General features: G+C 45.8%; 1 protein-coding gene across 2 annotated transcripts; it reads left to right on the top strand.

Annotated features, from left to right (window-relative positions):
• The first annotated feature begins 1 nt into the window (after position 1).
• NUP188 (nucleoporin 188) lies at positions 2–27793 on the top strand. 2 transcript variants are annotated; one of them, XM_062011597.1, is made up of 44 exons: positions 2–66; positions 1781–1835; positions 2446–2519; positions 3078–3162; positions 3368–3448; positions 3784–3828; positions 4339–4431; positions 4539–4658; positions 5158–5369; positions 6142–6256; positions 6656–6856; positions 7560–7649; positions 8184–8249; positions 8783–8902; positions 9336–9462; positions 9581–9736; positions 10088–10214; positions 10813–10900; positions 10980–11056; positions 11213–11327; positions 11658–11778; positions 12008–12074; positions 12460–12588; positions 13788–13921; positions 14369–14475; positions 15342–15548; positions 16480–16649; positions 16984–17053; positions 17678–17745; positions 18279–18474; positions 18962–19039; positions 19403–19488; positions 19921–20066; positions 20830–21011; positions 21353–21553; positions 22804–22896; positions 23046–23204; positions 23827–23964; positions 24359–24433; positions 25108–25317; positions 25975–26106; positions 26243–26313; positions 26696–26825; positions 26986–27793. In XM_062011597.1, the coding sequence occupies exons 1-44, from the start codon at positions 41–43 to the stop codon at positions 27154–27156; spliced, it is 5214 nt and encodes a 1737-aa protein (XP_061867581.1). In that variant the 5' UTR covers positions 2–40; the 3' UTR covers positions 27157–27793. The 2 variants fall into 2 exon arrangements, with proteins under 2 accessions (XP_061867581.1, XP_061867582.1); XM_062011598.1 differs by lacking the exon at positions 2–66 and adding an exon at positions 266–568.

Raw genomic sequence — 27793 nt, 5'->3', positions numbered from 1 at the left:
GGCGACTGCGCGCGACGGGTCACGTGAGAGGGGAGCGAAGATGGCGGCGAGCGGGCCGTGCGGGAGGTGCGGGGCCGCGGCGGCCGCTGCGCGGGGCGGGGCCGGTTAACGGCAACGCGGCCGGTTAACGGCAACGCGGCGGGCGGGGGGGCGCCGCGGGGATGTGGGAGGAGGCGGATTAACGGCCGCGGGGCCCGCGCCGGCCTGGCCCCGCCCCCTGCGCGCGCGGCGCCGCTGCCGCCCTCACTGAGGGGCCTCGCGGGACCCCCCGGCGGCTCCACGCGCGGCTCGGCGGCGGCTTTATCGCGACTGGGACAGCCGCTTCTTTGCCATTTTTCCGTGCTGCCGCCGTGTGAGATATTAAATGTAATTCATCAGAGCCGCCTTTTGATGCGGAGCCGTCGGCGGTTCCGTCCCTGCGGGGGCTGCTACAGCTCCCTGCCGGGGCCCGGCCGCAGCGGAGCCTCCCGAGGGCGAGTTCCACCTTTCGGACAAGTGTCTGCAAACACAGAAAAATCCAACTAGAGATGTAGAAGGTGTCTAAAAGAAGCTGCTCAATGAATTCCAGGTTGGGCGATCGACTTCGTTTGCCCTCGGAACGCTTTTTGACGTTTATTGTAATGTTGTTGTGTTCTGGAGCGTTCCTGGATGTCTTATTTCGTGTACCAGCTCTAATGGGGACAGTAGTGCTACTGTTACTTGTGATTGCATAGACTTGCCCTTCCGTTACTGTCTCTGAGTCTAATTAATGAACTGGCAGCAACCCGCAGTGTGTTTTATTCACAGAAGAGGTTCAGAGGGAGTGGAGAGTAGAAGGGTTGTAGCTGGGCTGCTGTGAGCTTTTCTTGGTAAAATTCTGTGGCCTTTTGATGCTGTGTGTGGGCTGGAGAGGCTGCAGCCACGGCTGGTTGCTGTCACTGTCAGGAAGGTCTCCTTAGTCTGTGCACAGGGAGGTGCACCTAAGGATTGAGGGATTAACAGGTAGAAATTATGCTGATAGGTGTACTGGAAATAATAGGCCTTGTCGTTCATTTAAGCAGCACCATGTGTCAGAAGTTGCAAGTGACTTTCACTGCAGAGGGAGTGATTTTGACTATATGATTCTAAATATAAGTTAATGAGTGTTCTTGCTTTTGCAGACACTCTGCATGGGGAGCTGTGGTGTTTAACTCCTGTTTGTGTTGCGTTGCTAGCAGAGCATTATCTGTCTCAGTTCCTGAAATACTCCTCTTGGCAAACATCTTTTCTTTCAGAGCTGTTGTAGGGAGACTCATTTTTCTGGTTGTGTGTGCCAGGGTCAGGATTCGATCTGTAAGAGTACAGGTTGGCTTTTCTACAGGAAGACATAAGAAGCTGAGGGTGAATGTTCTGAAAACCTGTGGCAAATGATTCTACCTTATGTAAAGATGTTGCAGTGTTTCACTTCACCCAGTTTTATGTTCCACTTAGAGTGAAGGGTGAAGCTGTTAGGGAAGAATTTGTTCGGAGGAGAGCGTTGAATGTAACTGAATAAAATATTGCTCTATACTCTCATTACTTTTCTTTTTATTAAGCTTAAAGGTCCAAGTGTCAATATTGAACTCATAGACTGATTTAAATGTGGTGTTTCTTTGGTATGAGTTTGCAAGTCTTGCTGTATCAGTCGTTTTTCATACATCCTCTCCTGCAATGTTATCTGCTCTTGAGTTAATTGCAGGTTTGAAAAGGTCTAGGCTAAACTGAAGCCTGAAATACAGTGTCCATCACTAAAACACTCTCCACCATTACCCTTTGCTTACAGGAGCAGCAGAGAATTATGGACAATTCTTCTGGGCAGATCAGCTTTAAGAGAACCGGTAAGTCTGTGTCTTGCAAAGCAGCTTTTCCCATCACTGGGTGGACTCCATGGCCAAATCTACAACGTGCACATCTCTCTGAATAGTAGTGACAATCCACTTTGCTGTTTTTCCCTCTTCCTGAGTGCAGTTTTTGTTCCTCTGTCTCTGCTATTTGTTCATTCTTCCACTCCTTGTTTATAGCTGCTTCATGAACTACCTGGAGGGGTGTCTGTGAAAAGGTGGTTTCCTTTCTGGAGTGGACACAAGTGCTACTTTCTAGACTGGCTGGCCTGGGGTATTCATGAGTGGTACAGCCCACTTCCTTATTTTCAGAGATGGAGCCTGTGCTTTCAGGAATTTGCCCAGAGGTTGGAAATCCAAATGTTTCTGAATCCATTGCCTGCCCTCTTTCCTCTCCCTTCCCACGATTAGGCAAGGCAGCGAGCTGTCTCGTACAACAGTGCACCTTGAATCAGTCTGAATCATAGCTGCTTGTCTCTGCTTGTCTCGTGTTGTTCCTCTCTCTTTGTGGTGGTGGAATTTCTTTGCTTCTCTTAAATTTACCAAATCTGATGCTCAGCAGCATACACTGAGGAATCTGTTCAGTAGTATTTGGTTCTTTTTTTAGGCACAGATTGCAGCAGAATTGAACGAGCACTGGCAGAGATTGTTAGAGGGACTTTCATACTATAAACCACCAAGGTAGGCTAATTGCTGGATTTTAGAAACTTACCTTTCAGATGGGGTCTCCTGATAAGCAGAGAAGCATGTGGAATGCTTCTGATTGCATAAAAATAGATTTTTGCCCTCTTGCATGAGTTGATATTGCAGGAGTGGAGTACCAAGAGAAAGTACTTAATTCACATAACATGAAATACAGACCAGGAAGCAGTTTCTACTGTCATTAGTAACATTAGGTAGCTCTTCACCCTTGCTTCTGCTGAGCTGTGGTGGTCATGTCTAAGTGTACAGCCTGTGGACAAGTGACCTCTCTTGACACTTGATCATCCCAGGAAGATCCCCAGATTCCCTCATTAGAAAAAGTGGAGTGAATGTAGTCTGCAGTTATTACAGCAGTAAGATTGTGAACAGTGTTGAGTTTTATCTGATGGGGAGGATATGGAATCTTCTAAGAGATATTGAAAAGCCATTGAGAAAAAGGCAAATGTTCAGTTTCAACTGATGAAACTGAAACTGAGATTGTTTGGTTCATTCCTTGGGAGTGCTGCATTTTTTATGACTAAAATGTCTTTTTTTCAGTACAACTTCAGCAGAAAAAGTAAAAGCTGATAAAGATGTGACTGCTCCACTGAAAGAGTTGGGTCTGAGGGTCAGTAAGTTTCTGGTGAGTGAAGGTTCTATGTGAATCTTTTTGATCCCTGTGCTGGGAATACAGTGTTACTGGGGATCTGATGTTTAAGTGAGCTGCTCAGTGTTGGATAGAGGCAAACTTAGGTTCTCTTCAGTTCAAAATCATCTATAGGATGTTAGAAGTACATGTTGGGACTGGAGATTTCCAAAAGTATTCAGAGCATCTCTTTGTTTTTCAGGGCCTGGATGAAGAGCAGAGTGTGCAGTTGTTACAGTGTTACCTTCAAAAGGATTACAGAGGAACAAGAGACTCTCTGAAGGTCTATAGCTCCCATTTATCTTCTCTTTATTCCACATCTTAATATCACTAGTTTGTTGTTGCATATGGTCACACCTGAGTCTGAATTCTGCTCTGGAGATGTCTCCTCCTGATCACAGGAATACAGGAAAGCTCTGGATGTGTGAAGGAGAGTGAGTGGAGAAGAAGTACACAGTTAAAAATGAGTGTTTTGGCTTTGTGCTTCTGGAATCTGCCTTTCTAAAAGAAATGGAAAGAAAAATTGTCTTGTGTTTCAGTTTTTTTTTGTGTGTGTGAATGTGTATTTTGTCACTACATATTTCTGCAGTGGATGTTTCTTTATTGTTTTACTTACAGACGGTTCTTCAGGATGAAAGGCAGAGTCAGGCTCTGATGCTGAAGGTTAGTAATTTCCATTTGTATTCTCTGTTGGAAAGATCTGTTGACAGAGAATCAACTTTATGGATCCAGAAAATCATGCTTCTGAAGGAGGGAGATGTGCTTGTAGATTTGACCAGTGTTAACAGAAAGGAAATTGTAGGGGTAACATCAGGGAATTTCGCTGGACAGACGTACTCTGCCTTGTTTTCCAAAGCTGCTTGTTTATATGTTGTCTGAAATGAAGACTGATGGTTCTATCTGACAGAGGATAATAAGGATGAGGAATGAGAAATCATCCTCTTCTTTTCCAAGTTTTCTCCCTTAGCACTTAATTATAGACATGTCCCCATGGGTGTGTTTGATTGAGTTCTGTACAGTCAGTTGTTTTTCTTTCCCCAGATAACAACTGCTTAGTTGAAATTCCATCTGCAGTAATGCTTGAGCACTATATATTCTTGGAAGTGAGGCTTAGCAGTGTGTGGGGGTTGGCCACAGTACCACATTGATGCTGATGGCACTCTATATTCACAGCTTGCTGATTACTACTATGAAGAGAGGATCTGCATCCTGCGCTGCGTCCTCCATATGCTCACTTATTTTCAGGATGAGAGGCACCCTTACACAGTGAGTACTGGCTCTCATCTCATTGAAACAGGCTAAAGATTGAAGTAATTGTGAAAAGCAGGTGAGTGTGCATGTGGGAAGCTTATTTCTTTCTTTGTTTCCTTAAGGCACAGTACTTTCAATGTGTTGAAAAGCTGGACAAGGAACTAGTTCCTAATTACCGGAAACAGTTTGAAGCGCTGTACAAAGCAGAAGCTCCTACATGGGAAACACATGGAAATCTCATGGTATTTGGTTTCTTGCTGTTATTTATCAAGCTTACAAAGTCTTCCCTTCTACGTCTTGTATTGGAAAGTGTGTGTGTGCAGATGTAATTAAAAAGGATGTTTCTTTTGGTCCAAGAAACCTAAGATTTGTTTTCTAACAGAACACACTTTTGCTCAGAAATGGAGAGTTGTGTGGAATGTTTTGTTCCTTGTAATAAATCCATCGATAGCCCTGGGCTAACATCCCTTTATGTGTAGCTGTTGACAATCTCTACATCAGCACACTCTGTAGTGGCTTTCCCTGCTGTTGGTACAAACCATTGGCTACAGGAGCTGTCAAAGTGCTTCAGCACTTCTCAGTTTCTAACTTGGACTGACCTGTCTGAGAGTTTCTGACTTTGTCTCGGTTTCTAACTTTGACCTGTCAAAGTTTTTAACTTACAGAAGCTCTGAGAGTTTCTAACTTCTGACTTTGACCTGTGAGCTTTGACACCTGATGGTGGAACTTTCCCTCGTGCAGACAGAACGTCAGGTTTCCCGTTGGTTTGTGCAATGCCTCCGTGAACAATCCATGCTCCTGGAAGTCATCTTCCTCTACTATGCATACTTTGAAATGGCACCTGATGAGCTCCTGGCATTTGCAAAGATGTTCAAGGAACAGGGATTTGGCACTAGACAGACTAACAGACATTTGGTAGATGAGAGCATGGATCACCTGGTGGATCGCATTGGGTGAGTATCACGTGTATTTGTGAAGTGAGAACAGAGCAAAGCGTTTGTTTTCCTCAGGAAAAAAAACATCTATAATTCATACTGCTGCCTCTTAAATTCACCAGTATTTCAAGCTAAGCTTATTGTGATGAAGGCAAAATAGCTTTTCTGGTCACAGTGGAGGTTTGTGGCAAAATGAAGGTGTGATTGCAGAATAGAGAGATATCCATGTACTGTCTTTAATACATCACCTTGCCTCTGGTCAGAACAGCAGTGAAGACAGTGTCACTCCTTAGCTGCTCTAATGGTGAAGTGGAATTGCATCTTAACAGTCCTGTGCTGGTAGTTTGGCTACTGCCTGCATGGAGGCTTGCACTCTCACTCTGACCTGTACCCTTAACTATAGTGCCTCAGGTCAAGCTATTGTGGGTCTGCTTGCGGACGACATTGTGCTGCCTGGGGCACAGCTGGAGCTGCAGCCAGGGGGAATGAAAATCCTGCCAGGTGGCAGAAAGTTACAAAGATGGAAAAGTTAGCTGCAAATTTCAGTGACCTTCTTCTGTCTGTTCAGCAAGAAATGGTAGTTCTGAAGGCTGCAGTGTGTCATATACTAGCATTTTGTAACAAAATTTGGATTACCTGCTGATAACGCAGTTTCTTGTTGCTTTAGAGAACAGCTGAACAAAAGCAAAGTAAAGGTGGTCTTTTGACCACTTGTAAATTAAAACAAACCCCCTTGAATTCTGAAATAAAGTTTCTGAGCTTCTTGTTTTTATTCTTTTCCTGCTTGTAGCTACTTGAGTGCTCTTATTCTGGTGGAAGGCATGGAGATTGACTCCCTGTACGAGCGTGCTTTGGATGACAGGACGGAGGAGCACAAGTTGGCCAATAATGAGCGCATCCACCAGGTAAAGCACTGGCAGAGTAACCCGTCCTCAGGCCTAGCAACACACAACTTACTGTCATTGCCCAAGCAGTGCTTTTTAAAGGTTATGTCTGTAAGGTCGTGGGCTCTCCAGTTAAAGAGAGAGGGAACTTCTGGACAGAGTCCAGTGGAGGGCTTCCAAGATGATCAAGGGACTGGAATATCTGTTATGAGGAAAGGCTGTGGGACTTGGGGCTGTTCAGCCTGGAGAAGAAAAGACTTGAGGGGGGGAACCCCATCATTTGGTCAGTTGCATGTTTGAAATAGTTATCTGCAAGGGTATGGTGACTGTTAGCAAGAAGACACAACCAGCTCTATGTTTGCCAAGTATGAACTTCTTTCAGAAGACCTGCCATTTTGCTTTTGGCTTGTTTCTGTGCAGGAGATGGACAGTCAGCTGCTGCAGTTAGGGGATGTCTCACATCATGCTCCAGTGCTTTTGGCCTGGGCTCTGCTCCGTCACACTGTAAACCCAGAGGAGTCAACAAACATCATCAGGAGGATGGGCAGCACTGCAATCCAGCTGAATGTGTTCCAGTACCTGACAAAGCTTCTGCAGTCCCTGAGCAGTGGGGGCAAGAATGTGAGTTTCTTACAACTGCATATGTAAACTCTTGCAGGTTTTTAACTGCTCCTAATGTATGGGTGTGGTGGGAAGTGGATGGCTTTGAGCTGATGGTTTTTTTCAAGCTAAATCTGGTTTTTAGCAGAATGTGCCATTTTATCATCTTTCTCTCTTTCAGTGAAGATCAGAAATCAAGTTGAAATGAAACAGATTTTATGCCCAAAGAGTAAAAACCAGCTTTTTAAAGTTGAGGAACTACATCTTTTGAGCAGGATAGACTGCATTTAATCCCTTTTGTTGATTTGCCTCCATAAGAGAACTTGCCATTGGGGATCTTGAGTTTAGATGAGTTTACTCTGCACTATTCTCTGTATATGGCTTTTAGACAGTATCATGTATCAGAAAAAACTACTTTGTAGGCAGAAACTACTGAAAGTAAATCCTCTTGATTTCCATGAACACTGTGCTTTTTTCTTTGGTGGTTGAAAGGCATTTTAATGATAATTGTAGTGGCAAGATTTCTCATTTCAGTAGAATAATCCATGTTAATGTGGAGCTTTACTAATGACTTCTTCCTCTTTTGCTGCTCCTCTGCTGACTGCAGCAAGGCTGCATGAAGAAGGCAGTTATTCAGTTTGTAAAGCAGACTGAGTACAGTTACAGTGTGGTTTGTTAATTCATAGCCTTTCCTTCAATGGCCTTGTGTATTTGTTCTTTGCAGTGTACTGCCAGCACAGCTTGTATGTGTATTTATGGACTGCTTTCCTTTGTCCTAACGTCCCTGGAGTTACACACGTTGGGCAATCAGCAGGTAAGCATCCAAGGCTCACTGTATTACCTGATTTAAAATAAGCTCATCAGTGATGTTAATTACTTTTGTCAAATTGTAATCCTGCATTTGAGAATGCAAACTTTATGTGACTTAGATCTAAAGGAGTTATTTTGTGTTTTTCCTACCTCATTTGCACAATGCAAACTGAATAAACACCTCTGCAGGCTGGCTGATTAGTAATAAAAGAGCATGTCTTGCACTTGAGGATTTGTAACTAATTGTCAATGTGTTATTTCCCAAGCAATTGAAATAACACATACTGCAATTCCAAATTTGAGAAGGTACCATGTAGCCCATTGCAGATGCACTGGACACACTTGTCTTGGCCAGTCCATTCGTGATGAGCATGGCTTTAGGCTGGCTTTGGATGTGCTTTTGTTTGGGCTAGAGGAAATAGTTACATCTTGTCTGAACATGGAAGCTTAAATTCCAAAGGTGTGGCAGAACTTGGTTGAAATGAAATCCTCTTGTGTAAAGTAACTTCTGTTTCCTCTGTCCTCTCCTCCTTTGAAGGAAATAATTGATGCTGCCTGTGAAGTTCTGGAAGCTTCCAGCATTCCTCAGCTCTTCTGGAAGACGGTGAGTGTGTTAGCAGCTTCTTTGACCTACCTTGTTTATAACTAAAACCTGATAAAAGATCTCCTTTTAGGAAAGGAACAAACTGCTTGTATGTAGTTAGTTAGTTCCCAGGAGGGCCTGAGGAGCTAGTGTTGGTTTGTTTCTCTCTTTGATTTACTTTTGCCCTTTCCTGCCTTTTAGGTACAGCCTTGGCTTTACTCTTGAAGGATACTGGAACAAGTTTTAATATAGGTGATAGTTTAAACCAGGGCTGTGGTTGCAAGGACTGAACTAACTGCTGGCAAAAGTGTCATGCTTATATTTCTGTTGCCACAGAATTAGGATGATATGTAATGCATTACAGACTTACTTCCTGCCTTGTACTTGCACACTGCCTCATGCTTTAGTCTGTGCAAGGACTGGAGTGATACTTTTGTGCATGGTTAATGTTAAATGTACAACTTAAAAAAAGAACTGTACCCTTGTGCTGTACTGAGACCATTTTAACATTTCTTTTTAATAATAAGACATTTGTTTTCTGTTTCTACCACAAGGAACCTACTGCAGGGCTGGGTATTATCCTGGACAGTGTGTGTGGGATGTTCCCCCATCTTCTTACTCCTCTCCTTCAGCTACTCCAAGCCCTTGTGTCTGATAAATCAACTGCAAAAAAGGTACAGGATTTCTTTTGGTGTTTGGGAGGTGATTTATTTCAAGACAGGGATAATAGAGGTTTTGTTCCATTACATGTGCTTAATTCCATTGCAATTTGAGATAATGGACATTAAGCTTGTGTCAAAGAGCTTCTTTTAGTCCTGTGCTGTTCCAGGACACTATTTTCTGGCTTTTAGAAAACTTTTCAGCTCTAGTGGCTGAAGGTTAAGATACTGCCAGATCTTTCAGGTTGTACTTTACTTGTAAGCAGTTCCTGATTCATTAGATGAGACTTCTCTGGGCAGGTGGGCTGGCCAGTAGCATCTCAGTAGGGCTGACAGAAGGATTTGTACTCATCACAAGAACGTGCCTGTTCCTGGAAATGACCTGGATGACTAATTTTTAAGAAGCTCTGGCCCTTTGGATATGTTGTTTAAGCCTCTCTGTATGCAGGTGTACAGTTTCCTGGATAAAATGTCTTTCTATATGGAACTATACAAACATAAACCTCCTGATGTGATCTCCCATGAGGACGGCACACTTTGGCGAAGACAGGCTCCAAAGCTCCTCTATCCTCTGGGTAAGGAATCTGCACTCTACCTTTCCTTACTGAAATGCTTTGGGGAATTTAGTTCTTTATCTGCCTTCTAACTCCTGGGTAAATCAGATTTTATTTCACCTGCTCCTTTAATCTTTAGGACTAGGTCAAACAAATCTGCGGATACCTCAGGGAACAGTGGGCCAAGTGATGCTGGATGATCGGGCGTATTTGGTACGATGGGAGTATTCCTACAGCAGCTGGACACTGTTTACCTGTGAGATTGAGATGCTGCTCCATGTGGTATCGACAGCAGGTGAGATTGGCTGGGAGTGTAAGAGAATAAATAACTTCATCAGTATCACTTGGAGGTTGACAGTAGGATTGAACAGCTCTGGATACTGGTGAAAGACCATGGAGTACTTGCCCAGAAACCTGACTTTTAAATTATTATTAGAATACTGTAGAGTTCATGCAAAAGGCCAAGGGCATGTACTGAGATGAGAGATTTTTTAGATGAGGGAAAAGTTGAAATAGATAAAATAAATGTGTTTTTTGATGTAGGGAGTGATCACAGGGGTGTGTGGTAAGATTAATGTGCATTGATCCAGATGTGATTACTGCTCAAGTATGATTTTGCATTCTAATGGTAAGTTTCTTTACCCAGATGTGATTCAACATTGCCATAGGGTCAAACCAATAATTGATCTAGTTCATAAAGTCATCAGCACTGATGTGTCAATAGCAGATTGCCTTCTGCCAATCACCTCACGGATCTACATGCTCCTGCAGAGGTAAGTCACTAACAGTGGAGGTACTTGAGAAAACATAATGAGCTGAAAGAATGGCTAGTTATTGATTTTACCAAGAGCTTTACAAGAAGCCTGTCTTCAGTGCTTGAACTCCCCAAGACTGATGTCCAGTACTCAAGGCTGTTCTGCCTACATGCTGTTTAATGCTTTGATGCAGCAGAGTGGCCCCTCTTCCTCTTCTTTCCTGAATGTTATGCAGTTTTATCCATTTAGAGACATTTTTTATTGGTAGCTATATTTACATGAAAGGAGAATAAACGATATCACTAGAGCAGTAACTTCCAGGTGTTAAGACAGTTGTGCTTATTAACTCTCAGTGTTAACTGTCTGGGAAGTGATGTTCTGCATAATTACTGCTTGCTGTGACAGTTTGCTGTCTTGCCAGCCTTGCCTCTTGTAGAAAATTGATCTGACTCAGGGGTGAGGGGGTGGTGGCAAGTCTAGACTGGAAGTGTAGACTAGTGTCTGTATTTACCTGCTTAGATTTTATATTCAGAGAAGCTTTTTTTATTCAAACCCTAGTAGATAGGCTAGGCTACAGGCAGCAGGGTATTTTATGCATACTGTTTCTCCTTTGTAGGCTAACAACTGTCATCTCTCCCCCTGTGGATGTCATTGCTTCTTGTGTCAATTGTTTGACAGTACTGGCTGCTCGGATGCCAGCCAAGGTGAGGAAATGGTTTGAGAACCAGTAGACATGTACATGTGAATGAGAGGGAATGAATGTCTGCACTCTTTCTCTTGCAGGTTTGGACTGACCTTCACCATACAGGCTTCTTACCATTTGTTGCAAACCCAGTGTCCAGTATGAATCACATGATTAGGTATTCAGGATCCCTCCCCTCCCCTTCTTTTTTGCCTAACCTATTCATAGCATGTCCTAAGAGCTTTTTGCCAGTGTGAAATCTATGCATCTGACATCTCTCACTCATGTCAGAATCCTGCTATTCATGTAATAACCCCTTCTGCTCCTTTTACAGTGCAGAGGGAATGAATGCTGGGGGCTATGGAAACCTATTGATGAGCATAGAGCAGCCCCAAGGCGAGTACAGTGTTACCATCTCCTTCCTGAACCTGATTACAACTCTTGTCCGGGTGAGTGCTTCTGGAATGGCCTCTGTAAAATCAGCAGGAGGCTGTTTTGATAGGAAAGGGAAATAAAGCTGTGTCTGAGATTGATCCTGTGCAGTGGGTCTCTAGTTAATACTCCCTTCCATGCTACTGTTTGTGCTTTCTCTGCAGTCTGATCCTTCCAAAAACTGTTCTGATTCATGTGGTCTGTAGAAGAACAGAAGTTGCTTGTAAATCTATGCCCTCAAGCTTGATAGTTTTCTCACACTTTAAAGATATATGACATACATTCCTGCAAAGGTTTTCTCATCCTTTTAACCAGAAGGGGAACAAAACCATTTCTGTTTCTCCCAGGGACAACTTGGTAGCACCCAGAGCCAAGGACTTGTGCCCTGCATTGTGTTTGTCCTGAAGGAGATGTTACCAAATTACCACAAATGGCGTTACAACTCTCATGGAGCAAGAGAGAAAATTGGTAAGGATGTTGGAGAGGAGGGAAGGAGGAGGAAGGGACAAAAAGGATCACCTATCTTCTCAGGCAGAACTTGTGAACTCTTCTTCCTTTTTATACTGTACCTTTTCTAGCAGCTGTTTGCTTTGTGTCTCTACCAGTATTGCTAGATGCTGTGATTTCTTTGAAAACAGGAGGAACTAGGCAACAGATCTTCCCAAAAACTGACTGGTACATTCCATCTCTGTTTTAGGATGCCTAATTCTGCAGCTGATCCATGCTATACTGAATTTATGCCCTGAAATGGATCCCCGCAGTAGGTAAGAGGTGATGGGTTTCAGTCTGCATTAGCCTGGGGTGCAGTGCAGGCCTCACTGTTATTTTGTTACAGTTTTTAATGCACATGGTTAGGAGTGGAGTGGAATGGTTGTGTAGTGCTGGTTTCAACTCTTTCCTGCATTACTGAGTACAGGGAGGGTAGAAAATGATCAGGGACAGAACAAACCACAGTGGTTTCTAGAATACCTGGATTTCCTGGGACAGACTGCCATCCACTTCCCTCTGGTTTATCCACTCTGAAGAAAGTAGAAGGGAGAGTAAAGTAGGTGTTAGGTATAGAAATTAAGAGGTTACTTTGTGTTAGTTTTCTAAGTGCAAAACACTGCAGGTGCTCTCAGTGCTAATGTCCTGTGTTGTGTCTCACAGCAATGCTCCCAGCCTTCAGTCCTTGTGCATCTTCAGCCTGGCCAACACTGAAGCAGGGCAAGCTGTCATTAACATCATGGGAATCGGTGTGGACACTATTGATATGGTAATGACCTCCCAGTCTAGCAGGTGAGTGGGGTGTTTCAGTGCAAAAGTGTGAGGAGAGAAGCAAATGATGTTTGAAATGTTGCTTTGACTTGATTGCATGTGACTGGAGCAGCGTGGCAGCTAACCAGGGCAGCCTGCCTTGCATGGCCTGGAGGAACAAGCCTTGTTTGGTCAACATCTGTGTGTAATCACATCTGTGTGTAATCTTTACACTATTTCATGCAGTTGTTTTAGTTTTCTGTTTAGTTTCTGTTTCTGAGTGCCATATGGAGCATTCTGGGAGGTGTAAAAGTGCTCAGATGAATGTTTGCTTGCAGTTAAAAGAATTCACATGAACTCAAGTGTTGTAAGACTGGATGACTGAATTAGAACAAGAGCATTAGAGCTAGTGTTAGAGTTTCTGTGTCCTACAGGTAACACAAGAGTTCAAGTCAAGCTACACTTATGAATAAATCATAGTAGAACTTGAACTAATCTTGGAAGTACTAGGGATGCATCAGTTTATTCAGGATGGTTCTGAAGGTGGCTTAAAGCACTCTGGAAGTGTTGAAGATACCTTCAGTGTTGGGCACCTCAGCTTCCTTATGTGGCTCTCTAAAGGCCTGAATCTTTTGATTTAGCTATGATTGAATCTCCTTTCCTCTCTTCTCTTTTCCTGGCCAACTTTACTTGACATGGAGCCAGCCAAACTTGTTAGCAGGTTGTTTCTGATAAAGTCAGCAGGGTTGGTGGTTTTTTTTCTTTCAAAACAAATCTTGAAGGGAATCCAGACTTGTTGAGGAGAACTTGTTGAGACCTATTTGAGAAACCTTTTTGGCTCAAATGTCTCTCCAGAATGTTTATCTGATAAGGAAAGTCTTAGGATGAAACCAGACTTAGATCCAGTTTTATCTCTTCATCAGTTCTGGTTCCCTATAATTTCTGTGAGATTGGTTCTGAAAATGTTTCTCACTCTGTCTTAATATAAATTACATCTCTGTGTCCCAAAGAGGGGAAAAAAATGACAATAGGCTGTCAGTCTTTTGTTTTGATTGATGCTAGAAGCATGGGGCTGGGTAGACAAACTTTGTTGTAGATATTATGAGGGTTTGTATGACAGTCTGAGTCTCACAGCGCCCATTAACACAGTATTCGCTGTATTTCCTGTTTGAATGTTGTGCAAATAATACATGTGGCTTGTCAACACACTTACTTACTGTGGTTTCTTTTTGGAGACACAGTGATGAGTCACAAGGCCAAGGTCAACTGCTGATCCAAACAGTTAAGCTGGCATTCTCCGTTACCAATAATGTCATCAGGTTGAAACCCCCCTCGAGTGTGGTATCACCATTAGAACAGGCACTTACTCAGCATGGTATGTATTTTTCCCTGGGGGCAGCCTGTGTTCTTTGCAGTCAGTGTGTGTCTCATTGCAGATAGTAGTTAAGATTTCATGGTTCCAAAACATGGTTTCTAGTGATGGGAGGAGCCTCACCCTCTCTTCTCTAAGGCATTCTTCTCTGGGATGCTTCTAAAGTATTAAGTATACTTCTAAATACTTAATGCTTCTAAAGTATTAAGTGTAAAGTATAAAGTATAGCTTCTAAAGCATTAAGCAAATGTGGCTTGTGTTTGTTGCTTTGTTATGAGGTGTGTGTAATTCTAGAATCTCAGTTGCCATCAGTGCCTCTGTCTGAGCCCGTGTCTTGTTCTGTCATAGGACTGACCTAGTTCTCACCTTCTGCTCTGGAAATCATTATTTGGTAAATAGTTACATCTTGTTGCAGTTCCTTCTCTTTGATTTGAATTGTGTTCTCTCCAGGTGCTCATGGGAACAATCTTATTGCAGTCTTGGCCAAGTACATCTACCACAAGCACGACCCTGCCCTTCCACGCCTGGCCATCCAGCTGCTCAAACGACTGGCCACGGTAAGATGAGACTTACACAGCTGCTCCTTTGCTTCTCCCCTTGGGGCTGATTCCACCACTGACATTCTTTCAAGATAATCCATTCAAGATTTTTTTTGTATCAGGGAGCTTAATGCCAGTCATTTGCAAGCACTGTGGGCTGAGAGCTGTAAGGCAGAGCATGTTACACAAATCTCAGAAGGGGCTCTTTAGGGCTTTTTAAGTAATCTGCAGTTTCACAGGTATCTCACTGAGAGGCTCCATGTGAGCATGGTGTTTTCTGCAAACTATTTGCACCTCCAGTTGAGCTCTTTCTGGTTTTTTGAGCAACTTTTGCAAGTTGCACTCTTAAATACAATTCCTTCACCTTCTTTGAACATCTTACTAAGAGGAGGTTCCTATTCCAGTTTTAACTGGGAGCTTTCAACTCTGCCTTTTAGAATTACTCTTTTTGGCTACTAAACTGCTGAGCATGTGTTTGCATTTTTATTAAAGCACAGAAATACAGCTCTGGGTTTATTTATTTCAAGAAACACTGCTCCAGAATACTTGGCTACGTGCCCATGAACCCACGAGTCTTCTCTTGCAGCATTCTTCTCTTTATCTTTTCCAGTTTTGTCATAACCCTTGAGAAACAGGTGAGGGATAGAGCACAATTACCAAAGAGAAAACTGTGGATCACTTTGCAGGTTTCATCCTGCTTAGTGACAAGTTACTTTTGAGTTCCCTCACCTACATTCACATATTGAACATCGATTCCATTTGAAACACAGATCACCTTTTTTAACAGACATTGGGTTTGAGTTGGTGGGGGTTTTTGAGAGTTAGAGGTGTGTTTATTTTAGTGTTGGGTTGTTTTTCCTCCTGATGGTTGCTTCCTTTGGCAGGTTGCTCCGATGTCTGTGTACGCCTGCCTGGGCAGCGACGCCGCCGCCATCCGCGACGCCTTCCTCACCCGCCTGCAGAGCAAGATCGAGGACATGCGCATCAAGGTCATGATCCTGGAGTTCCTCACGGTTGCAGTGGAGACACAGCCTGGGCTCATTGAGCTGTTTCTGAACTTGGAAGTGAAAGATGGCAGCGATGGCTCAAAGGTAGAATAGCAGATATTTGCCCATGAACTCACTAGTCGTCTGTTGTAGCATTCGTAGCGGTCTTAGTGCACTAGTCTCTGATAGCTCTTACTTGTAACCTCATGTGCTCAATGTGAAGATAAGTGCAGCTTGCTTGTCATTAATGCATGTGGTGCTCTCCCAGTTTCACTTTTCCCTGTGAACCAAAAAGAATCTTTCCCTAATATTTCAAGCCAGATACTTAGTTAATGTAAGAACATCTACTGGGTCAGACCAAAGATCCATGTGCGCCCGCTCTCGTGACTCTCAGAGTGGCCAGTCAGTGAGAAAACTGAAGATTAAAGTACAATGGATAGTATCAGTTTTCCAGAACAACCTTCTCTGGTGCTTTGCAGTTCAGGGGCTTCCAGCTCACTCTCTACAGCTCCCTGCCAGGAGGTTGCAGTGAGAGTGACGGTTGGTGTCTTCTCTGAAATAATGTCTGACAGAACAAGAGGAAACAGCCTCAAGTTGCCCCAGGGGAGCTTGAGATTGGAGCTGAGGCAGAGCTGTTTCCCTGAGAGGGTTGTCAGCCCCTGTGCCAGGCTGCCCAGGGAGCTGGGGGAGTGCCCAGCCCTGGAGGGATCCCAAAGCCATGGAGCTGAGGTGCTGAGGGCTTAAAGGGCTTTTCCAACCAAAATTATTCTGTGATTCTTGGGTTGGGGCCTTTTTAAGGCACTTGGTCTTACTAAGTGTTAATTTACCTCATGTTTTATTTCCCTAAATACATTTTTTCTCTCCAGTGTTATGGCCACATTCCTTGCAGTGACAGACAAGGTACAATGGCATCGTGTACTTCAGATCCGTTTCTCTGGGCATCATTCAAGTGGAATCAAGCACATTTTGCTTCCATAGGTTTGCCTCCTTAGTGTTTCTTTGGCAATGTAACCTCTCTCATTTCCTTTTGCTGTAGGAATTCAGCTTAGGGGAGTGGAGTTGCCTACAAGTAGTCTTACAGCTGATAGACTCCAAACAACAGGAGAGGTACTGGTGCCCTCCCCTGCTGCACCGTGCTGCCATTGCCTTTCTGCACGCTCTGTGGCAGGACCGTCGGGACAGTGCCATGCTAGTTCTGAGGACAAAGTGAGTTGCTGTTTTCCTACAATGCATTTTCCTCCTTCTTTTTTTTCTTTTCCCTAAAACTCTTTTTCTTTGCTTCATCAGACTTTTCAGGGACTTTTGCATCTTAGTCTTTATGTGCCCTGGTAAGGATATGCAGTGTGGGGGCTTTGAATTTAGTCTCACAAAAGATGAGAAGCCCCTACGTGCATGTTCAGAAGGAAAGACATTTCTGTTTCTTTCATACACAGCTTGTATTTACCAAGCCTATTTTCTATGAAGTTTGAAAGAGTCCAAGTGCTGCTAGGCACGTGGCATGGGGAAGATAACTGATAGTACTTCTGTCTGTGTCTTTTAGGCCAAAGTTTTGGGAAAATTTAACCAGTCCTCTCTTTGGGACCCTTCCTCCACCTTCAGAATCATCAGAGGTGAGTTATATCCAAACAGAATGAAGGTAGTTCTGTACTTCTCACAAAAGGTTTCTAAGTGATGGACATGGGAAGTAGTTGGGATGTAGAGGGAAGAGCCCCTCTGCTTGCAGTTTTCTAAAGGGAGGTATGATCAAGTGGTTTAAACACAGGCAGGAGATGAAGTAAATGCTTTCTGGCTTTGCAGAGGCTGTGCAGCCACAAGCTGTCTTTTGAAATTACCTGCTCTTTATTCACATATGAAACAAAAAGAGTTATGTGTTACCTGCCATCTGTGGTAACATTGTGTGCTTTTGGCCAAAGAAGCTCCTGTTTGTGAGGCATAGCTCAGGCTGACTAGTTTCACAGAGGAATCAATTAGGTTCTTGTTCTTCCTTTCTGTAGGAGTTTTCCCCTTCCTCTTCATTGTGAAACACCTGTGCTCTCCCTCAGAGTGCTGCTTTGAGCACAGCATTCTTTCCTCATTGTCACCAGCTCATGGTCAAGTGACATAACTATTGCTTCTGTGGGAGAAACAGATCTCTTGCAGCAGTGGAGTATCAGTCACCACGAGTGGATAAATCAGAATCTCACCCTACAGACCTAGGTGCTCAGGTTTTCTTTGGTTTGGTTTTGTCTTTATAGCTCAGTGTCTTGGATACCTGTGCCTTAATCATGAAAATCATCTGTTTGGAGATCTACTATGTTGTCAAGTGAGTCTTTGATAGTCCCTCCTTTGTCTCTGTACTTAATTATCTAAAATGTGCATGATAAGTCTTGATAGAGCATGCAGGCTTTGAGGGACAAAGTACCTGTAACCCTGTGGAAAGGTGGGAGGAACAGTGATGCATAAAGAAATCACAACATTTTCCTTGTATCCTGGGATGTAATATGCAGTATTTATTAAAACTGATTGTAAGCTAAGCTAGGTACACCTCCTGTAGTGCTTGCTGAGTAGCATTTTGGTAGTTTTCTCCCATTCATTTTGGTTTGCTGAACATAACTGCCCTTCAACATGTTGTAAAGTCAGGAAAGATCTCCACTGAGAAGAAAATATCTAGGTTTTCTTCAGGGATCATGTTTTTTTCCTTCACATTTGATGCAAAAGTGGGATTCCCTGCACAGGTCTAATATGTGGAATAACCTTCACTTGTAAGCTGTACCCTTGGCTTTCCTACTGAGTCTCAGAAGAAGTGTATTTACTGACCAAAGAATAAATGAAGATAACTTCTCTTGATTTGGTCAGGGGCTCGCTGGATCAGTCCCTGAAAGACACACTGAAGAACTTCTCCACCAAGAAACGCTTTGCCTATTGGTCAGAATATGTGAAGTCCCTGGCACATCACGTGGCAGAGACAGAGGGTACCAGCTGTGCCTCCATGACAGAGTATCAGATGCTCATCTCAGCCTGGAGGATGCTGCTGATAATCTCTACCAGCCATGTAAGAGCTGCTTCTTATCTTTTATGATAATCCAGTGTCAACCTGGGGACAGGTAAAACCCCCAAAACTGCTGGTTCCTTTCAGTTCTGTTCTATGTTGCTTACGACACAGTTTGGCACAAGGGTGGTGCAGGAGGTTAGAGGAGGTGGTGTTTTGCTGTTTGATCAAAATGAGCATGTTGTCTGAGCAGGGGAAGGGAGGAAGGAAATCGTTTTTATAGCAATTCTAAGTAATTCTGTAATCCTGAAGAGATTTTGCTGAGTCAGGGGAAGCAGAGATGGACCTTTGGGGGAATCAGTCCCTGCTAGCTTCATGGCAGCTCTTAATGTAGCACTTCAGTGATGTCTGTAAAACTGCCTCTTTCAGCAGCTATGAAATTTGGTGAATTCTTAAGGTAGCAGATTGAAACAGTGGGCTGATGTTAGACTGCAAAGAAGGTGCATCTTTTTGTTGTGCTTGATTGATCTCTGTCTTTTGTGGCTCTTAGGCGGATGTGATGCATCTGACTGACTCTGCAGTTCATCAGCAGTTGTTTCTGGATGTGCTAAATGGGACCAAGGCTTTGGTAGGTGGTGCTTCCTGTCAGTTCTTCAGTTTCCCAGTTGCCCAGCATGTTTGTTAATGCCGTGGGGAGTTCTATTTCTGCAGCTGTTTGCCATCATAGATGTTTTTAGATCCTGTGAAGTCAGGCTGAAACCAGGTTCTCTCTCTCCCTGAACTGACGAGCTGCTTTAAATCTTTCTTCTTGTATGTGTCATCCTTGCCATCAGTGAGTGACCCTGCAGAGGGTCCTGGCTCTGGTTCCTTGATACCACTAACTGCTGAAGAGCAAACCTGGTCATTTGGTGGCAGGGCTGGGCCTCAGGATTTCTTACGTGTTTGCACATACGACTATTGCAAGTGTAACTCTTGCAGTATTTCTCATTAGCTCCTAGTTCCCATGTCAGTGTCCTGCCTGCAGCTGGGATCTATGCTGTGTACCCTTCTTCTGATCCTGCTCAAACAGTGGAAGAGGTAGGTGCTTTACTTTGTTGGGATAACTGTTAGTCACTGCCAAACATAAAAACTTGGGAGATGGTGTTAAAGTGTTTGGCTCTAATGAGATTCCTCTGGTGATCTGGGAAAGAAGCTGAAGCCTTGGCATAGAATTCTCTTTTGGGATGGTAAATGTGTGTAGGTTGTTGCTGAAATCTCTGGTAACAACACCTTTATGGTTTGGCTTCCTGCTTGCTGGTGAAAAGGGTAACAGAAGAGCTTTAGTGATAGTCAGTGCTGTGTTCTCACTGTACTGTGGAATGTCTTTAGTGAGATCCAGGAGGTGGCTTAAACTTGACTTGTAAGAACTGCTTTTGTTTGTGTGGCTCATATAACTTACAGCTCAGTCAAGCCAATGTATTTATTGAGGGATCTTGTCTAATCTGGAGGATTCTCCCTTTTTATTGCCAGCGAGTTGAGTTCTGTGGATAAGATCATAAACTCCTTGACACTGATTCTGGAGGGAGTGCTGCAGGCAGATCAGCAGATGATGGAGAAAACCAAAGCCAAAGTGTTCTCAGCTCTGATCACTGTTCTGCAAATGAAAGAGATGAAAGGTGAGGCTGGTGTATGCACAAATGTCAAGAGCAGGGCTGCCATGGCTGAGTGCACCCTGACACTCCAGTGTTTCCAAGATAAAAATGCAGGTGCTGTTAGCATTGGTACAGGATGCTGAACACAGACACCAGCCTCTGGGACTTCTCTGCATTTTTATGCTTGTTTTAGGTAGTTCTAGAAAGAAAACAGGAAATTGGAAATAGGAATTGGAAAATAGGATTAGCAACTAAACACTTCTGGAAAATACAAAGGAAGTGGAGGGTTGGGTTGGGTTAAAATGTTTTCCTTTGCTGCTGAGTTTGAGTTTCCAGTCAGGCTGGTAAAGGGTGCTGCAATTTATTATCATGGTTTTGATAGGAATGTGGTATTTTTATGGACTTACAGAAACAGACTGCAGCCAGTCTCCATAGGCCAGTGCCAGTCTAGAGAAATGGGTGGGAAATGGCTGTAGTAAGCAGTTGGGGAATAATCTGTCCATAGTAGTGCTTGGTTTGTGCTTCCACATGTCAGCAGTTTATGTAACTTCTTGGTAGAAGTGCATGTTGTTGTTATCCAGATGACCATCTGATCCCTTACTCTATCCTCCTAGACTCAGCCATGTAACTTAGTCACAGTTCCTCACATTCTGCTCTGTAGGTTTTGAAATGAAAACAGAATAAATCCCAACTCCAAGAAACGTGGCCCAGTGATGTTCATCAGTTAAAGTGGTAACTGAGCACCAGGACTGTGTGTTAACTCTTGTCTGCTCTCTGTGTGTTGCAGTGAATGAGATCCCACAGTACTCCCAGCTGGTGCTGAGTGTGTGTGAAACACTCCAGGACGAGGTCATTGCACTCTTTGATCAGACTCGGCACAGCCTGACCCTGGAGGATGCCACAGACGACAAGGACAGCATGGAAACAGACGACTCCTCCCGAGTCAGACACAAAGACCAGCGAGATGGGGTAAGGGACCTGCTCAGCTGTTCTCTTTCCACTTGTGTTTGGAACAACTTTCCCTTGCTGCTTCCTGCTTTCTAAGGAAGTTTCAGAATTGCTCCATGTCCTGGCACACATCAGCCTGGGAAACTGCCTGTTGCTGCTTCTCTTTCAGATCTGTCCTGGAAATGTTGCCAGGATCACTGGTAGAGTGAGGAAGTGTGCAGAGTGTAGTGTGAGGGATAGCAAGTGCCTTCAGTGATGGTTCTGAGAATAATTGAACTTAGGTTGTGTTATTAAATGCTTCCAAAATTTTCTTGGTACTAATGTCAAGTCTATACCTCATTCTCCTTTCCTTGTTGCTGCAGGTGTGTGTTCTGGGTCTCCATCTGGCTAAAGAGCTCTGTGAAGTTGATGAAGATGGAGACTACTGGCTCCAGATCACCAGGAAGGTCCCTGTGCTTCCTACTATCTTTGCTGCATTGGAGATCAGCCTGAGAGTTAAACAAAACCTTCACTTCACAGAGGCCTCATTACATTTACTGCTGACCTTAGCAAGGACTCAACAGGTGAGAGGTGCAGAGAAATGAGAGCATGTAGCTGTGCATTTGTAATAGGAAACATACATCTCATTACTCTGTCTGCAATGCAATTAACAGTGATCTGCAGGTAAAGGAGTTTTTAGGGGCTGGCAAGCTGTAGATCCTGTGTGTACACCTGCTTTGCTTTGCCTTCTTGATAATGGGGTGTCTGGGATGGAAGAGCTGAGCCAGGCAGAGCAGACCTGTAATTTAGAGCAGGCACATTCACTGAAGGTATTCTGCAAGGCAAATGATTCCCCTTGTTAAAACAGCATGAAGTGTTGGAACCTCCCTTCTCATTAGTTGCTATAAAGTGCTAATTATCCATTACAAACTCAGCTTTGTGTGGGGTTTAGGTGAAAGCAAGGTCTGTGCAAAGCCAGCCCTTCTCCAAGATGGTGTTTGTATCAAACCAAGTGATACTGAAATAGAATTCACAGTAGAGATGTGCAGGTTTGATTTTAGTGGAAGAACTGTGTTGCTTTTCTTGATACTGAATTTTTAACAACATGGAAGGAATGTGTGAGGTGACAGAAATACCTGATGCAAACACAGACCTCAGCAACACTTACAAGTACCTAAAGGGTGGGTGTCAGGAGGATGGGGGGACACTTGTATTCTGTAGTGCCCAGGGACAGGACAAGAAACAGTTCCACTGGAACACAAGGAGAAACTCCTTTGGTGCTGAGGTGAGGGAGCCCTGGCTGCCCAGGGAGGGTGTGGAGGCTCCTTCTCAGGAGGTTTCCAAACCCACCTGGACACGTTCCTGTGCCCCTGAGTGAAGGGAACCTGCTTTAGCAGGGGTTGGCTAGATGAGCTCTGCAGGGCCCTTCCAGCCCCCACCATGCTGGGATTTCATGAAAATGGAATCACAGAATCAGAGAATCATTTCAGTTGGAAAAGCCCTTGAAGCTGCTGCAGTCCCAGCCCTCCCCTCACCCTGCCCAGCTCCCCACTACCCCATGGCCCTCAGCTTCATGGCTTTGGGATCCCTCCAGGGCTGGGCACTCCCCCAGCTCCCTGGGCAGCCTGGCACAGGGGCTGACACCCCTCTCAGGGAAACAGTTCTGCCTCAGCTCCAACCTCAGCCTCCCCTGGAGCAACTGCAGCCCATTGCCTCCTGTCCTGTCATTCACTACTGGGGAGAAGAGACCAACCTCCACCTTGCTACACCCTCCTGACACGGAGCTGCAGAGAGTGCTCATGTCTCTAACAGCAGTTTGTTCTGTGGCTCTCAGGGAGCAGCAGCAGTGGCTGGAGCTGGTGTCACACAGAGCGTGTGCCTGCCCCTCCTCAGCGTCTACCAGCTCAGCAGTAACGGAGCCATCCAGGTGGGTGCTGCTCCCTTTTGGGTGGGTTTCCCCCAGGAGAGCCATGCTGAGCCCTCTAAGGCCTTCCAAGATGGTGGGGAGGGTGTGTGGTGGGTGTCACCCTGGCAGCAGGGCAGGGAGGTCATTCATTCAGGGCCTGCTCTGTTCAGACATCTGCCTCGTCCCGGAAGTCGCTGGATGCCCCGTCCTGGCCCGGCGTCTATCGCCTCTCCATGTCGCTGATGGAGCGGCTCCTGAAGACCCTCAGGTACAACTTCCTGACTGAAGCACTGGACTTTGTCGGTGTCCATCAAGAGAGGATCCTTCAGGTATGGCACATGCTTCCTCTGGGATGGGTTGCTTGTGGCAGCAGCAGCATAAACGTGTCAGGAAGTGCAGAAAGGAGGCTCCTGCCTCAGGTTCACAGTGGAAGTAATTCAGCAGCGGGAGGAGGAAGGTAGAATATTCAAGCCACGCAGTCAGGTTCATCCTGGTCACTCCTGGGGTTATAACCCTGCTACAGGTGTTGAATATGCTGACCCAACACAGCAGCAGAAGGGAGAGTTTGATGGGAACTCACTTTGTTACTCTCTGCTCTGGAAAGAAAAATCTGAGAGCTGTTCTTGGAGCTGTTCTTCAGGTCAGCCTCGCTCAAATAACGCAGGTGCTGTGCTCAGACTTGAGGCACCGCTCAGGTCAGCAAGCTGTGGTGTCCTGCGGCTCTGCAGTACCCGGGCTGGCCAGAGTGTGTCAGTGCAGACACGGTGCTGAAGAGTCCAGAGGTGCTGAGTTACCTGCCCGTGAGCTCACTCCCTGGGCAAACAGCTCTTCTCTCGTAGCTCCAACATGCAGATGGTGTCTCTAAGGCAGATCCTCTGCCTCTTCAGCTTCTTCTAGAGAAGGGAATGGGCTTTTTGTGGTTAAACTGGTTTGCTTCCCCTTCTTTTCCAGTGCCTGAATGCAGTACGGACAGTGCAGAGCTTGGCCTGTCTGGAAGAGGCCGATCACACTGTTGGCTTCATTCTTCAGCTCTCCAATTTCACCAAAGAGTGGCATTTCCACCTGCCACAGCTTATGAGGGACATGCAGGTAAGAGCCAGGATAGTGCTGTGGATAACACATGGCCTTCAAGCTCAGGGGTTTGTTTATGTTCAGAGAAAATGGCACTGTGTCACCTTTTCACTGCTGCTCTTTTAATAGCAACTACTGCTGAGGTCATTTAAATGTCTGGTCTGTCACTCCATTGTCTGAATTGAGTGAGGAAAGATAATTGTTGAGGACAGACAGATGGTGGCTTGGAAAAATTAACCTGAGGAATGTGATGTCTTGTTCTTAGTGCCCTACTGGGAGATCAAGAGACCACATTGATCTTTATGATCATGCTGTTCTGTTTAACTCCCACCTATGTATCTCCCACCTATGGTGGTGAATAGATGGGATTTGAGCTTTGAAGAGATGTTCTCCCTCACCTTATTTCTCTCAGGTGAACCTGTGTTACCTGTGCCAGGCCTGCACCTCCCTCCTGCACAGCCGCAAGATGCTCCAGCACTACCTGCAGGTGAGGGTGGGACCTGGGGGCACTGCATGGCCCTGCTCCCTGCTAAAAGGCAAATCTCATTCAATAACCAGGCTCTTGGCCATCGAATTGGCTGTGCTGTGATCCTGGTGCTGATGATTGACAAGCATCAATAGTTAGGATTTGCATTTCTCCACAGCAAGAAATTGTGCAAAGAGGGGTAATCTGGACTCCAGAAGCTCAGGGCTGTGTAAAGCCAGTCCCAGGGAAGCAGCAGCCCCTGTTTGAAATGTGCTGTTGCCATTTTACAGCTGCACTTGCTGTAGGGCCATTAATTAAGCTGCTCTTGATTTGATGTCCTCCATCTGGTTTAATTTGTTCAAGAGAGAGCTTTAGTTCTTGGGGAATCCTGAGATTCACGAGGTGGGGATGGTGCCACTGATGTGTTATTTCACCGTGGCTGAGGCTTGGTGTGGTGGTTAAAGATCCTTTCACTGGAATGAGGGATGTGAAGAGGCTCTGCAGCTGCCTCCCTGCAGTGCAGAGCCTCCCCTGCTGCAAGCTGAGTGCTGATTCTCCTGGCAGACAACACACTCTGAGTGCTTTGGGGGTTTTTTTGTTCATAGCTTTTTTTTTCTTTAGTTCAAAGTGTTTGTCTTAGTTGGAAATGTCCTCAGTACAATGTATTGAAGGGTTTCTCTTTTCTTTCCCCACAGACAAAGAATGGTGATTCCCTTCCATCCAGCGTGGCTCCCCGGGTGCAGCGCAATCCCCAGCCCTCCTCCAAACACCCCAGCCCCGAGTCAGAGGCAGCAGAGCAGAAGGCTCTGCTCACAGTGCAGTACAGCCTCCTCAAAATCCTCAGCAAATCGCTTGCTGCCCTGCGCCACTTCACCCCTGACGTGTGCCAGATCCTCCTGGATCAGGTAGAGAAAGAGGGGAGACGCTGCTCCCTCAAAGGGGGGTCTCCAGCATCTCAGGGCTGTTGTGGCCCTGCTCAAGCCAGTGACCCTCCCCATGGCCCTGTCCTGCTGCACCACACAGGAAGGAGGGCACGAGGAGTCCCTGTAGGAATGGGGCCCTCATCAGTGGGAGGGGAAGGCTGAGGGAGCTTTTGGGTGCTCCTCACTGAGGCACAGTAGTCTCACAGCTGCTCTGTACTTGCTCTTCAGAAACACATCCTTGTTGCCTCCTGCTTTGGGCTGACCTGGTGGCTGGTCTCCAGGTTCAGAAGAAGAATACTTGATATATTTGATTGTGGCTGTGTCCTGCTGTTGGGTTGTTTACTTCTTTTTCACCTGCCTCTAGGTCCATGTGTCTGGGTGATTGAAAACCAAGGGGAAACAGTCATTGCTTCAGCTGCCACTTGGTGGCAAACTGTAGCAGCTGGGAGATGGAGAGGGCTGGAGCCCTGCAGTGTGCAGGGTGATTCTGCTGCTCCAGCTGGTACTCTCCAGATTTGGGAAACAATCTCAGGGCTTCCAGTGCTCCACACAAAGAGCGTGGCACAGGGCCAGCTGTGACTGTGACAGCAGGGTACTCAAAGCCTCAGGTCACTCACTCTTCTCTCTCTTTCTCCACAGTCACTGGACCTTGCTGAGTACAACGTGCTCTTTGTTTTGAGTTTCACCACACCTGCCTTTGATTCAGACGTTGCACCTTCCTTTGGGACCCTCCTGGCCACAGTCAACGTGGCCCTTAACATGCTGGGAGAGGTACCAGCCATTCTCTGTGGGGAGAGCACAGCACTTGCAGTGATCTCACACCACTCTCTACTGATACCTTGCAGAGGAGTATTTCCTCTTTTCTATCTCCCATCTCTAATGCCTGTCCTTTTTTCCCCCCTCCCAGCTGGATAAGAAGAAGGAACCATTCCCTCAGGCTGCAGGGCTCAATATGCAAGAGGGAACCAAAACCCTCAAGTAAGTCTCTAAGTGATTTAGTCCTGGGCAAGGAGCAGAGCTCAGTGCCCCTCAGCTCAGAACTGGGGCTTGCAGGTGTTTGTGCAGCTTCAGAGCTGCTCCCTCCAAATCCAGGGAGTTCAGATGGCCCATCAGAAACTCCCCAAAGCAAGCAGGGTTTTCTTTGGGGAGGATATGTGAAGCCACCCCCATCCTAAGGTGCAGTGTAGGAGTCATTTGACATTTAAACCTGAGTTCCCTGGTGCCCAACGGGGGCTTCTGCAGTGCAGCCCCTGCGTGACAACACTTCCCCTGTGTGTCCCCTGTGAAGTCTTTCTAGGAGTATGAGACTTTCCAAGCAGAGGGTGCTGACCTTTTGGCCTTCTTGCCTTTCTTTGCCCAGGTCTCTGCTCATGTTTACAATGGAGAACTGTTTCTACCTGCTCATCTCCCAGGCCGTCCGGTACTTGCGGGACCCGGCGGTTCACGCCCGGGACAAGCAGCGGATGAAGCAGGAGCTCAGCTCCGAGCTGGTGAGCACCTCCTGCTTGCTGCTGAGTGTCAGTGTGTCTTTGTGTTCCCCTGTGTGAGCCAAGAGCCTTGGACACCCCGGGCTGCACGTGCCCCTGCTGTGGGGAGGGACAGGGGGCTGTGTTGGAGGGAAGGTAACTCGTTCCCCGCTTCTGATTGCAGAGTACGCTGCTCTCCAGCCTCTCGCGTTACTTCCGCCGTGGTGGCCCCTCTTCACCTGCCAGTGGGGTTCTTCCCTCTCCCCAAGGAAAATCTGCCTCCAAGCTGGGTCCTGAGGGGCAGGAGCCTTTGTTTCAGCTGGTTCAGGCCTTTGTCCGGCACGTGCAGAGATAGATCCCGCCCTGCCCCCACCTCCCGAGCGATTCACGGCCAGCGCAGAGGCAGCACCTTTGGCAGGACTCGTCCCAAGGCCTGGCCAAGGGAGGGAGGTCTGGTGTGGGCAGGTAAAAAACCCAGCTGGAACAGCAACAGCAACATCCCCTCAGCTCCTGCAGCCCCGTAGCAGAGACCATAAGGCAGGGTGAGAGCGGCCCTGCACAGGCTGCCCGCTCCGTCTGCCAGAGCCGGCTGGCTGCACCTCAGCCAACAGCTTCATTTTATAGCTTGGACCTCAGCTGGGGAAGCTGTGGCTGGATGGAGAGAGAGGAGGTAAACTTTCCTCTGGGTGTTAACTCTGCTCCTGTCCCAGGGTGCAACCTGCCTCTCCCTTACAGTGGGTGTCCAGCACAAGCAAGGGATCAGCCAGCAACTCAGAGACCACCTTTCTACTGCTATTTTTGTACTGAATGGTTCAAGGCAAGATGGTGTATGTGTGCTCACGCCTTCCCTCCACCCTGCAGTCTGTGTGGTGTGTGTGTTTCTGAAGAGCAAGGCCTCACTCAAAGTTTTTAAGTCCAAATTCCATTGCTCCAGTCTTGCAGGTTTTTGTAACTGTTCCCTATTTATACTGATATTAAAACCTTTATAGACA

Source organism: Colius striatus, chromosome 19 (genome assembly GCF_028858725.1).
Source record: "Colius striatus isolate bColStr4 chromosome 19, bColStr4.1.hap1, whole genome shotgun sequence".
Taxonomy (NCBI): domain Eukaryota; kingdom Metazoa; phylum Chordata; class Aves; order Coliiformes; family Coliidae; genus Colius; species Colius striatus.
Note: the sequence above shows the minus strand (reverse complement) of the source record. Positions and strands in the feature narration are given on the sequence as shown.